This window comes from Stylophora pistillata, chromosome 3 (genome assembly GCF_964205215.1).
Source record: "Stylophora pistillata chromosome 3, jaStyPist1.2, whole genome shotgun sequence".
Taxonomy (NCBI): Eukaryota; Metazoa; Cnidaria; class Anthozoa; order Scleractinia; family Pocilloporidae; genus Stylophora; species Stylophora pistillata.
This window is the reverse complement of record NC_142521.1, coordinates 45,362,944-45,375,964: the sequence shown is the minus strand read 5'-3', so window position 1 is coordinate 45,375,964 and position 13,021 is coordinate 45,362,944. Positions and strand designations below refer to the sequence as shown.

The 13,021-nt window shown below is 36.0% G+C and overlaps 2 protein-coding genes across 3 annotated transcripts in view; both read left to right on the top strand.

Moving 5' to 3' along the window:
- Positions 1 to 6,190, top strand: part of LOC111333427 (outer mitochondrial transmembrane helix translocase) — a 19,184-nt gene extending 12,994 nt beyond the window's left edge. For both annotated transcript variants that reach the window (XM_022938995.2, XM_088755130.1), the window contains 9 exons: positions 1 to 52; positions 746 to 834; positions 1,358 to 1,400; positions 1,760 to 1,840; positions 2,437 to 2,552; positions 3,009 to 3,059; positions 3,668 to 3,743; positions 4,326 to 4,389; positions 4,701 to 6,190. The exon at positions 1 to 52 is cut by the window's left edge and continues 17 nt beyond it. In XM_022938995.2, the coding sequence (XP_022794730.2) occupies positions 1 to 52; positions 746 to 834; positions 1,358 to 1,400; positions 1,760 to 1,840; positions 2,437 to 2,552; positions 3,009 to 3,059; positions 3,668 to 3,743; positions 4,326 to 4,389; positions 4,701 to 4,809 (681 nt within the window). In that variant the 3' untranslated portion in view covers positions 4,810 to 6,190. The remainder of the gene's footprint in view (positions 53 to 745; positions 835 to 1,357; positions 1,401 to 1,759; positions 1,841 to 2,436; positions 2,553 to 3,008; positions 3,060 to 3,667; positions 3,744 to 4,325; positions 4,390 to 4,700) is intronic.
- An 861-nt stretch (positions 6,191 to 7,051) lies between these two features.
- On the top strand, positions 7,052 to 11,605 carry LOC111333428 (DNA sliding clamp PCNA). The gene is made up of 7 exons (XM_022938996.2): positions 7,052 to 7,200; positions 8,378 to 8,746; positions 9,103 to 9,170; positions 10,203 to 10,391; positions 10,588 to 10,656; positions 10,882 to 10,973; positions 11,306 to 11,605. Exons 2-7 carry the CDS (start codon positions 8,428 to 8,430, stop codon positions 11,358 to 11,360), a joined length of 792 nt encoding a protein of 263 aa, XP_022794731.1. The 5' UTR covers positions 7,052 to 7,200; positions 8,378 to 8,427; the 3' UTR covers positions 11,361 to 11,605.
- The last annotated feature ends 1,416 nt before the right edge of the window (positions 11,606 to 13,021 follow it).

The following is a 13,021-nucleotide window of genomic DNA, read 5'->3' as shown; positions in this document are numbered from 1 at the left end:
CCTCCAGGGTGTGGAAAGACAATGATAGCCAAGGCAACAGCAAAAGAAGCAGGTACAACACTAGACTTTATTTCCAAGTACAGTGGAACCTTGATTTAGTGAACCTCTAAAAAAAGTATATAACAAAGTCCTCAGTATAACGAACGAAACTTCAGTTTCAGCCCGGCCAAAGTTACAGTAAAATGTATGCCAGAGAACCTCGATATAGTAAACCAATTTCCCTAGCCCTTTGGCACTTTGTTAAATCAAGGTTCCACTGTAATATATGCTGAATAACCTTGATTACAGAATAATGTACATGTTGATGCAGATGAAGTATGTTAACAAAATTATTTTTTATCATTTGAAATTAGGTTAGCTTGGGTAGCTAAGCCATTCATTAAATATAACCTTGGAAATTTTTCTCAAGTTTTAGTGAGTAGTACTCCTCTCTCCTCAGAGACACAACACTGTATATAGCATACTCACCCACCCTCCCCCCCCAAAAAAATAATCTGACTTTTGTAAACAATCAATTCCAAAACAGTAACTTTATGTTAGCTGTAAATAATCTTTTTTAGGCAGCAAGAACTTATTAATAACCTTTTTTGATCATATTGTAGGACATTTATTTAATATGTTATTGTCAGTGAAATACTGTACTGTAAGAGTATTACAACGAGACCTGTATTGTAAGTAGTGTATGTTAGTGTTAATCCGTCAATTTAAATTATTATCATTTAAAAAATTATTTTGTTTAATTTAGGCTGTCGATTTATCAACCTTCAAGTGTCCTCATTGACTGACAAATGGTATGGAGAATCACAGAAACTTGCTGCTGCTGTCTTTTCATTGGTAAGGTAATTAGGTGTTTTTCAAATAAGACCAGTCAATGGAACAAGCTTAGTTTTTGAGAAGAGTCCCCTCCTGTTCAATTCTCTGTGAAAAGTGCCATCTTAACTTGGTGACCAAGGTGAAATTTACCTTGCAAAAGAAGACAAGATTTTATCCCCTGATAAAACTTGAGCCTAATTGCTAGCTAACACAAAGAGGGCCCCTAAAGTGGTGACAGTAACTTGTAGGAGTTGTGATTAAATTTTTTTCTTCTTGATTAAAAGTTTTCAAACCAGTTTGAAAAGTTTAAACTGGTTTAAAAAAAAATTCAAACCAAAGATTAAATTTGAACCACAACATATATCCCCATTGAAAGGAATACAAGCAACTGCTGACAAGTGATTTTAGGCAGTAAATAGCTGGAATTACTACAGGCAGCAAATTTGACTGGCCACGGCCTGAAAGAGAGAACACTGTTTTTATGGTCATCTCATCATTATAAGGAAAATGTTTTGATGAATGTGTTACTTGGGTTTATTTGCAGGCTGTCAAACTACAACCTTGTATCATATTTATTGATGAGATAGGTAAGAATTAAGTGATTTATATAACTGTAAAAAAGCTATGGAAGAGTATAGTGCTGTCATAAGTCTCTCTTGGTCCATTTCATCTTTGTATCACTAATGAAATTGAACTTTTGATTCTCTTGATTAATTAACCCTTTCCAATCCCAAGATCTTACAAGTAATTCTCTTTTCTGTCCTCCCTATTATTATATTAATTTTGATATCAGTTCTGAAATATTAGTGTTGAATCAATAAATAATCCCCTTTGGTGAGTCAAACAGTACCAGCTTGGAATAGTGTCTTTCTTCTTGGAGTGCAGAAAATTAATTGCGACAGTTGCTTCTTACCTTATTGGACAATAATTTGATTTTTTTTAACAGACTCTTTTCTTAGGATGCGGGATAAGAGTGATCATGAGGCCACAGCAATGATGAAGGCACAGTTTATGAGCTTATGGGATGGTAAGAATTTACTATATATGTTATTCCCAATCTTATTAGAAGTACTTCTCTGTTCTAGATACTTTGTCTTGCTCATAACAAATTCCTTTTGAGTTTCTTCTTCTAAATCATATTTTTTTAAACTGTTGCAGTATTAAATTATATTTTTGGTTAAAAGATTTGTCTAAAAGAGTAACAGTTGTGGTTAATGAAGCTGAAAATCAATTTCAGGTTAGAATTAGTTTATCCCAGTTTGCTTAGTATTTTGTTTGTTGATTATGTTTACAAATCTGTAACAAAGGAAATACAAATCAAACTAAAGTAAAATTAATTTGATGTGACATTAATTTTAAATTACCAGTATGATGTATAATTTGATTAATGTCATGTTGATATCTCTACATGTACTTTGATGATAGAGCAGGCTTAAGGTATAAACATATTTTATGTGCATGTTGACCATATTGTTTTGACCGCCTGCTGCTGCTGTTTATCAGGTTATGGAGACCACATATTGAAGCATGTGGCTAAATATTTGTGAAAACATTTCACCCCTGGTGTGGTTAATTTTTTATGTATGAGGAGGTTTGATTTTGGTCGATTTGGCTGTTTTACAGGACTGATGACTGATTCAACTTGTCAAGTTGTTGTGATGGGTGCAACAAACAGACCTCAAGATGTTGACAAAGCCATTTTGAGAAGAATGCCATGTTCTTTTCATGTTGGATTGCCAGTTAGTAGGATTAAGCTTGAGTTTTCCATATATTTCATTTTGTTTTAAAAGGTCATCTGTGGCTGTTCAAATTTTCATGATAAAATTCATTTTAGGGACAAATCTGTCTTCCATGAACACAATTTGAACAGTTTCCTTTAATTAGAAACTTTTTTGTACCACAATTGGCAGTTATGTTGCAATCTGATAGGCCTATTTGCTGTTGTTGATAAGGGTGCAGACAAGGCTGCTCACACTTGTGTCATGCAACATTTCATACACTGAAAGAATCATTTTATTTGACATCAATATTATGGTGGAAAACAAACGTACAGTGGTTTAGCATGGTCTGTGCTTTTACTGACAATGATACTTGTCATCACTGTGATCAAAATAAATTTGTTGCAGAAGAGTGCAGACCATGCTAAACCACTGTAGATTAATTTGTCAATCTTATCACACTTGTTCTCTTATCAGGATGCAGAACAGAGGAAAGATATATTAAAAATTATTCTCAAGAAAGAAAAGGTAATCTTATCTGAATGACATGTTTAACTCATATCTTGTGAACAGTTGGATTGGACATACATGTAGATGAGATCATCACCTTTAGATCATTATCTTCTATCACTTTTCCCTTCCGTTACTTTAAGTTTTAGTGAAGCTATTGCTGGAGAAAAGGATATGAATGGAAAAGCTGAGTTATGGGAATTTTGCATATTAAAGTTCGCAAAGAAACCAGGTGGAAAATCAGACATGGTTTGATGTAACTCTGGTTTGAGGATTTAATGAATGTAACCGGGGAATTACAATTCGTTGACCCAACGTTTTGACACTCCTGTGAAGTGCCTTCATCATGTTTTGACAGTTTTGTTGAGTGCCTTCATCAGGGGTGATCTAATAGTTGCAACAAGAGGTCCTTTTACATGCTCACTAATTAGCTGCCCTTTTTCCTGACAAGGTGTAAGGAGGGGTCAGCTAGGTAAGCTGCCATCATCACGATTTGAAGAGCAATTTAAATGGAAATTTCCTTACACTATGTGTACAATTGTGAACTTTTTATTCCCATCTAATGGGATAAATGATAACTTCCTTTCACAACATTCCTTGAGCAGCTGATAATGTTGATCTTTCAGCTTAATGAGGATGTGGATCTTGACAAATTAGCCACACTAACTGAAGGATACTCTGGAAGTGGACTGAAAGAAATATGTAAGTTCTACAATCAGCATTTATTTAGTGAAGACATCGATTGGTTTGCAATATTCATGAGAGGTAAAAATGGCCCTAGTCTGCAAGACTGAGGGGGAAATGCCTTAAAGACTGGAAATTTATTTAGTAGATGTAATTTTACCTGGGTTGAGGGAGAATGGTACATCACAAACATGACTGAGGGCAAAGCATCACAGGTTAACTTGCATCTCACTATCTTAATTTGTAAGAATAACAGACAGAAGTAGTATACTCTCTTTTTGATCACTGGGTGAGTTAGGATGAGTGTGAGTGTGTGAACACGGTTATGATCTTTTAGATTTATGCAATTTCCATGACATTTTACAAAGGGAATGGTGGGGTTTTTCTGTATTTACCTAGCTTCACTAACCCACCCAGGGTAAAGGAAATTTCTCAAAGATAATTCAAGTCTGAGACCTTGCAGTTTGCATACTGTTTCTTGCTTTTCCACCACATCCCCTCTTGTGTTTAGATTACATGTAGGTTATTAAAACTCATATTGAAATAGTCCTCTATTCATTGATTATTAATGAATGAGTTAAAAATTCACTAATCTTTCAGGCCGAGTTGCTGCTATGTCTTGTGTGAGAGATTATGTGAAAAAAAAGAACAACCCTCAAATGCAGTAAGTCTTGTGTTTTGTTTATACATTGTTGTTACTGTTATTTTTTATGTTCAATTTTTTTAACATCTGGAAAATTTCAGCATAAAAAATGAAAAAATAAAATTAACAGCACCAACTTTGCCTGTGTTAAAATTTTCTGATGCACAAAGGCAATTAGAATTACAAACAGATGGTTTTATTTTCCATCTTTAGAATGAGGGACAGAAATCGAATGGGTTTTCAGATTTACTTTAGTTTATACTTAAATTTAAAAGAAAAAATAACCTATGATCCTTCTGTTGTTGTTTTTGTTTTTTGTTTTTTTACCACAGGGACAGCATACAAGATGAAAATGGCCAACCACATATTCGGCCAATTGAAATGGATGATCTCTTACTTGCTTTGGAAAAATGCAAACCAAGTGCAACACTTCAGAGATGACAACAGTTTCCCTGCGCATTTGGCTGTGGGAAGAAAAACTGGCCACAATGAAGTAAAAGGCCAGTCCTGGACACAGAAAAAAGGAGCTTGCAAGTTAGAGCAAAGAAAGGAATATGGCATTTAGGAATATTGTTAATCCTGAATGTAGAAAAGAATCTCTGACAAAAGTCGGTCAAGAGGTTTTAAGGAAGTTTGCAAGTTTGAATTATAGAATATTTGTCTAAAACAACACTGTCAATTTTTATTTGAAAAGCATAAAAAACTGTTCTGAACAGAACTTTTGTTGTCTGAACTGCAGACTTATTGTCGTGATTGCCGTTTTTTCTACATTTTAAAATGATAACTATGACCTCTGTCTTGTTCTTCCTCATTTAGTTTCTGCCTGGGCACTTCCCAAGAGGCCTGAGTTTATAATTCAGGTTCGGTTGTTGTTGTTGTTGTTGTTGTTGTTGTAGTTGTTGTTGTTGTTGTTGGTTCAACCCAAATCCCCTTCAGTGCCCTAAAGTACAAGTGTTGGTGTAAGTTTTCCACATGTAGGCTGCAAGAACTAACTGACAAGCATGTAAGAACAGTGTTTAATAAAGAACATTGTTCATGTGCTTTTCAAAGGTGTTACAATTGGTTTTCACATTTACTTGTGAGATAGATGTGCAAAATCACGCCAAGACTATGCCGAGCTAGATTTGTCCATTTGGTGCACTTGTGTTCACGTAGATTTGCGTCTAGTTTTAAATTTTCAGTCAAGTTCTAAGAGGCTAATTTTAAATTTTAGAAGTATGAAACCTATTGTTATCTAAATATTTCTGCAATAAAAGACGAGGTGTACTTCAACAATGTTATTTAGCTTACTTTGCGCCTTTTAATGGCAGTTAATTCAGAGCACTTTGATAACTTACAGTTCAGTTGGCAAATGGGGCACACATGAATCAGGATGTCGTGACAAGCTGAAGTATCATTTCCTACAGTTTTTCTTAGATAAGGTTCAAGCACGTTTTCTTGTAATTTTAGTACGCTTGCGTGCAGAAACGTGTATTGCGTGTTCAGTCCAACCATATCCGTAGCGAATGGCAGCAGTGGTCTTTTGCTTCCTGTTAGGAATCACTAGTAGTAATTAAAGACTGTAATCGGATTATATTCGGTCATTTTAATGTCGAAACAAGTTAAAACAGTCAACGCTAAAAAAAATAAGTGTCGTGCACAAGTCTTGGAGCACGAAGAAACTAATGAATGCTTGACAGTTTAGGTTTGCGGTCGGATGTACGTATCTAGGGCGTTCACGTGTGATAGCAATAAAACTAGGGAACTTTGTAACGTTAAAAAGAATGATTAGAACGGTTGTGATGAACGAAAGTAGGACTCCAATAAAGTGAAGAAAACGACATACAGTCCTGAGTGTTTTTTGAACCAGCGAGCGCGGAGTTATTCCCAACACAGTGGAAAATTCCGCAAAACAGGATGGTGCAGGTGAAAAAAAAATGAGGTTCGGGAGAAAACTTAGCGGTGGCCCACGTGATTATCATTGTGAAACTTCCAGGTCGATTCTGGGCTAGTGTAAGTGGCAAATGGCCCAGGTACAAAAATTCCGAAAAATAGTTTAAAAATCTATACGGAAATTCTCCAAAAATGTCCATATATATCTTTTCATTTCTTAAAATCTCGAAATTTTTTCTTGCTCAAAGTTATTTCTAAACATTCTCTTAATTTGCGTAAAATGCAAGATTCCCATCGGCTTTATTTTTCCAAACATTATCGTCTAAAAATCTTTAAATGTTCTAAAAAAAACCGATTTTTTTTTCTCTAGATTTAGTTAAACACATGATCCAGGGAACATCATTTATTTTGTAATTGTCAAAATTACCTTATTTATGAAGCACAGAAAGAGTTAACTTGTCACTGCAAAAAATTGAAGATTACGACAAAAGCTCTGGAACACTCGTGATACTTGTGGGTCATGGTATGTGGGGCTTCCAAAGAATAAATAAGAGACATCATGGCATGGGACCCTAATCCTGCGATCCCCGTGGAAAACACTGGCATCATTGAGATAGCAGTGGTTGCCAGTTGGAAGTTATGTCTTCTCGTTATTAATGGCTTCGGAATTCCCTCGCGTTCTCAGTTGGATCGATGGAGCTGATATGTGGCGTCTAACCTATCAATATCACGTAGATTCAGTAAAAACTGAAACTGCAGTACTACTTTTCTTCGGTCACGTTCAAACTTGCCCCGTTTCCCAATGTTCTTTGTAGAAGTGCTTCCCGCGAAAAAGATCCCGTGATAAATCACGTGCTATCGTGAACCAATCATTTTCCGACAATTGAATTTCCCGCACTTTTGTTCGTTGTAGACATTGGCGCGTAATTTATATTTCGTATTCGATCGTCGAGTCTTCAGGTAAGGTACTTGTTATGTACTAATTTTTGTTCTCCGATAAAGAAATCTTAACATTAATGCGAGTCATAACCCATGAAAAGCCGGTGCGACATTCTCTGTGATTACGATTGCATTAGGCTGATTTAAGTATGCTTGATCTGCACACCGACGCCAAGGTTTGCGATGATTGCCTAACAGCCATGTTGGTTTCGAACTGAGAAATCGTCGCTCAATTTTTGGTTTCGTTCGCGATTATTCAAATATTTATAGCATGTGCAGATTTGGAGGAGAGAGAAAACAAAATAACTCGGAGATGATAGGTTTAGTTCGGAATTTAGTTCAAACCACATTGTGTCGTAAAGCATGCAGTTTACGTCTTCCTCGCGCTTGTATGCGAAATTTTCATAAAACATTCACCCAATAGATTTCTAAGGCATGCTTTCATTTGATTAGAATTAACATCGTTTTTAGGCCTCCTTTCCAAGCTTTCGCTATCACATTGAAAATGTTTACTGCGGATCGAGCGCGGGAATGATGGTTAACTTTCCCGCCATTTTAGTTGGTCGAAGCCCCGATGGTTAAAAAGCATAAAACTTTCATTTGATTGCAGAAATATCTTGAATAATTATCGTTGTAGTGACTTAAGATTTATTTTTTATTGCAGAGGATCTTATTTTGTGTATTCCTCAACCAAAATAAGCTTAGAATTTGCTAGATTTGGACCAAGAGAATAATAAACACACTCAGTACAGCTTGATACCAATAACTTGCATGTAGCATGGAAAATTTGTGTGTAAAGTGAAATCGTTTAAGACTTGATGTGTAGAAATATATCTGCCTGGGCTCATCACAATTTTTGGAATGTTACCTGTACTTGAAAAATACATGCGGCTTGCGAGCATCCATAGAGGTTTGACAAACTAACCTCTCTAGTGTTTAGTTTCTAACTACTATGTTTGGCTACAATAATGTTTACCTTTTTTAAGCCTATTTTTGAAAAGAAATGGATATTTTGTTTCTGCTACACAAGCATGGTGTGATCATAAGGTCAGATTTATAAATTTACCTATGTCAAACTCATGTTGGTCATTACTTGAAGGGTGTAATAATAATGACTGAATTTGCAGGGTAAGTTTCAAGATGAGGGAAACAAGATTTTTTCTGATGGTTTGTCTAATTATCCATTCTTTTATTTTAGGCTTTGATTATTCTTCTACATATTCCCCTCTGTCATCATCTGTCTGCAACATGTTTGAAGCAAAACTCACCCAAGGAAATGTATTCAAAAAGGTTCTTGAAGCCATTAAAGATTTGGTTCCAAATGCAAACTGGGAATGCTCAAGTAGCGGCATCAGTGTTCAAGCCATGGACAGTAGTCACGTCAGTTTAGTTTCAATATCATTAGAAGCCGATGGATTTGAGCCATTTCGATGTGATAGAAATGTCATTCTGGGAATGGAGACTGCTAATCTGTCCAAAATACTAAAGTGTGCTAGTAACGATGACAGTATTACAATCAGAGCTGAAGAGGGAGGTGATGTGGTGACATTTCAGTTTGAAAGCCCAAGTAAGTGACATGTCAAAGGTTTCAATGCTCAGAGCTCAATTTTTACCCAAATCTGTTCTTTGACGACCAAAATTTTTAAAATGACTTCTCAGAGGTAAAATATATGTAACCCCCCCCCCCCGACCTTACGAAAGAAGGACACTCAATGATTGGTTAAGTTGTCATCGCAGCTGATGGTTTTTAAGAGGGTAGAAATAAAGGACATTTACATGACATCTGAAGGCTTAAGTTTTGCAGATGACTGTGACTGACAAGGAATATTTCTCAGCAGTACAATACCAAGTGAGATCCTATGAAACCATCAGCAAACTGCATTTTAATAGATCCTTTTCTTACTTTGTGTTTGTTTCTTTTAGATGGTGACCGGCAATGTGAATATAAAATGAGACTTATGGATATCGACAGTGAGCATTTAGGAATACCAGTAAGTCACCTTTGATTTGTGTCGGAGTGAAAACTGCAGAAGGTCTTGAATAGGTGGATTGGGCAGCATTTTATGTCTGAGGTCACAGTTTTCACTGTACAGATAGATATAAAAAAAACCAGGAAAGATTTATTACTCGACGTTTCGGGGTCATCATGACTCCATTATCAAGAGACTAGTTTAAAAACATGCAAATAAGGAAAGGTACAAGAATAGCATAAATTAGACTGAACGGCTTAAACAAACACCTTGGCGCGGATGGAATCCGTTTGCACGTTCAGTGTTGGCTTACGCATGCGAATATACAACATTTCATTAACAAGGCAATCAAATTTGCCGTTAAATTTGATTGCCTTGTTAATGAAATGTTGTATATTCGCATGCGTAAGCCAACACTGAACGTGCAAACGGATTCCATCCGCGCCAAGGTGTTTGTTTAAGCCGTTCAGTCTAATTTATGCTATTCTTGTACCTTTCCTTATTTGCATGTTTTTAAACTAGTCTCTTGATAATGGAGTCATGATGACCCCGAAACGTCGAGTAATAAATCTTTCCTGGTTTTTTCTATGCCTTTGCTTTAGCAAATCCCTGCTGATCAAGAGATAGATATAAAGTCAGGAAATAATTTATTTGTCCCCTCTCTTTCTATCTTGCTGTAGATCTTATCTATAGTTATACATAATGCTTAGTGAATGCAGCAAACTGCAACAAGAGGTTTGTTACTTTCAAAGAGGAATATTTTAGCACCTTAACTTTTGGATGTTGGAAGGACTTTCTCAAAGTCCATAATTCTTAATCAAAACTATTTGAGAAAATCATTGAACCTGTTCAGATAACAGTATCTGCATTTTAGCTCTAACAGGATGGTGAAGGCATCATGCTTATTATTGGACACTAAATGGAATGGGAAAGTTGGCATCTTGTGTCTATGTAAATGGACAATTTACGACACTTGCATCTACTGTCATTGAGACCTTTGAGTTTGAGAAAATTTGTTATATGGCATGTGATGTTTGTTAACTTTTTGTTTAGGAGGAAGAATATGATGCTGTGGTGACAATGCCATCATCTGAATTTCAAAGAATATGTAGAGACCTGACACAGATTGGCGATTCAGTGACAATAAACTGTACCAAAGAGGGAGTGAGGTTCTCAGCCAAAGGGGACCTTGGTGAAGGAAAAATTACACTCAAACAAAATTCAAGTGTTGAAGAAGAACAGGTTTGTTATCACATCATTCTGTTGCTTTTTGGGGGAAACATCACCCAATATTGGGTGATGTACTTAATTTGGTACAGAGGCAGTCTTACATTATACAAGTGTTCATGCCAGCTCACTCAGTACAAGTAACTTAATAGTTAAAACTACACTTAACTTTAGCTTCTATGAAGTCAACATTATACTTTTGTTGTTCTAGGTTTCAATTCAGCTCAATGAACCTGTGGAACTTACTTTTGCTCTCAGATATTTGAATTTTTTCACAAAGGTAAGAAAGGATTTTCTCTTTATCAAAATGGGGAAGCTCCCCCTGCTAAGCTAAAACTATTGGAAGAACAAAATGATGGGTGATCAAATGTCAACCAAATGTCTGTCAACATCTTGCCAGACTCAGCGTGTAAACCCAGGACTGATTAATTTATTCCCCTTGGAACATTAACACTTTCTTTGCTACCACCTTTGTCCTTGACTGTTTTTTATTCTTCTTGTTCAGGCTACTCCATTATCCAGCACAGTAAAAATGTCACTGAAAGAGGATGTCCCCTTGGTCCTTGACTACAAAGTAGGAGAATTAGGCAACCTCAAGTAAGTCTTCAAAGGATGAATTGTTAAAATAATTTAGCAACTAAATCACCTCATGGAGTGGCAAAGTGAGACATTCCTTTTTTTATAATTTTGCTGTTAATCTTGTCAAAACTACTCCTCTATTTCATTATTTCTTTTGGAAGTTCCTTTTTTTTTTTTTTTTTTTTTTGATAAGGTTTAGGTCTTCTCCCACTTGCTTAAAAGCCGATGATAATGAAATAGGATAAAAAATGATCTAGGGAGAGTAAAGAATCAAGTGTGGTTACTGTTGCATGTTGTAGTCACCTTTCTGCATTTCGTTCCTCTTTAACCATTGTCATCTGTGCTTGCAGATACTACCTTGCTCCAAAGATTGATGAAGAAGATACAGCAGCTACTGATGAGTAAAGTCGGTTCACAAAAATGCTGCCCAAACAAAGGGAATCTTAATCTTTTTTGTGTTGGAAATTATTTTACAAGTGCTACAGTGTACATAGAGACTGCTCATGAAGGGAGCTTGCATTGTGGGCCTCAGTCTGAGAGAAATTCACCATTTGTCATTGGTTGTTGTTGAATACCTTTAAGGGTATTTCAAACTGAGTATAGTGGTACATGTAAAATAAAAATAAACCTATTATTTAGCCCAAAAATAATGTTTGCTTACTTTTGTTCTTGGCCATGGAAGCTGTTAAGAGCTAGAAAACCATAGGAGCTAGAAAAAAAGGGCAGCTATACTTGGGTGATTTATGTAATGTAATTATTTGGGTCAGATATCACACACACACACATTCATTATACAAAACAAGGTCAAGGAATATCAGAGTAAAAAACAAACGGAAGGCCAGAAAAAATTAACATTTATCAAGAAGAATTAGCTTAATGTTTTTCTTAAAACGTTTCAGAGGAAGAAGCTTTATGTCTTCACTTACAGTGTAGTGAATGGACTTACAGTGACTGTTGATACTAAACTCAGTTACCTCCTTAAAAGGTTGTTCTTTTATCTACATTTGATAGATGAACTGATCTAGTTGAGGTGCTTGGACAGTATGGAAAATAATGTTCAGTGTTTGAGGGGAAAGGAAATAGTTTGCCCTAAGCTGCATCAAATGCCATTTGCTGGGTGGGATCTTGCTAACTCTTAACACACTAAAATCAGTATGCACCCTCTCCATACTGCCTCCATACTGTTCTGTACAATGGCACTGAGAAGGAGAATTGACCCTCAAGAGGTTCTTGAAATCACTCCCTTTATTCATATGACCTTTGCGTTTTATTCAGGGGTGATACTGAAAGGTGAAATTAGCTGCTGGTCTTTCTCAGGAGCAAGAGGTTTCTTGCCCTACACCAACATCTGTGAATATTCTCCCTTTTGTTCACTTTACATTTTGTAAGGTGATAGCAAGGACAATGTGTTCAACAAACAATAGCTTCTTTAGCTGGCGATCGTTTTCTTAATATTGTAATGAAAAAAATTAGGTTAGAGGATGAAGATAGCTTAGCAGGTATAAATTGCCTTGTGTACGTAATGAAAACCATGGAATGTGGAATTCCACCACATCATTTGCCACGCCTTGAAAGTCAATATTAGCATGGACATGTGAAGTCTTGAAAGTGACTGGGACTGATATTTTGGGCGACAAAAGTTAAGAATGCCTCTGTCAGATGTTCATTTTCACATTAATTAGGAACTAATTTTTTGGAAAAAGTCATAGGATGTCATTAAGTTAATGATCTCAGAAGAGTATGAACCTTCTTTACTCCTAACCTAGACAATAATGGTTTAGGGAGTTCCATGAATTTTGAAAATAAGAAAATGGATGACTCTTGCAACCAGTGGTTGACAGGAGGCAAAGAAACAAGGAGCTTCATGTTAATGAAAGATCTTTGTAAATCTCTATTGCAAATGGTTGGACTGAATTTCTAGACAAGTCTTTGCAAATAACCTAAGAAAAAACTTTGAACACTCACCTAAAGCAGACTAACAGTGTGCAGTAAAAATGTAAAGCAGACTAACAGTGTGCAGTCAAAATGATGTGATCCACATCTGCAGAGACCACCTTGTGACCCAA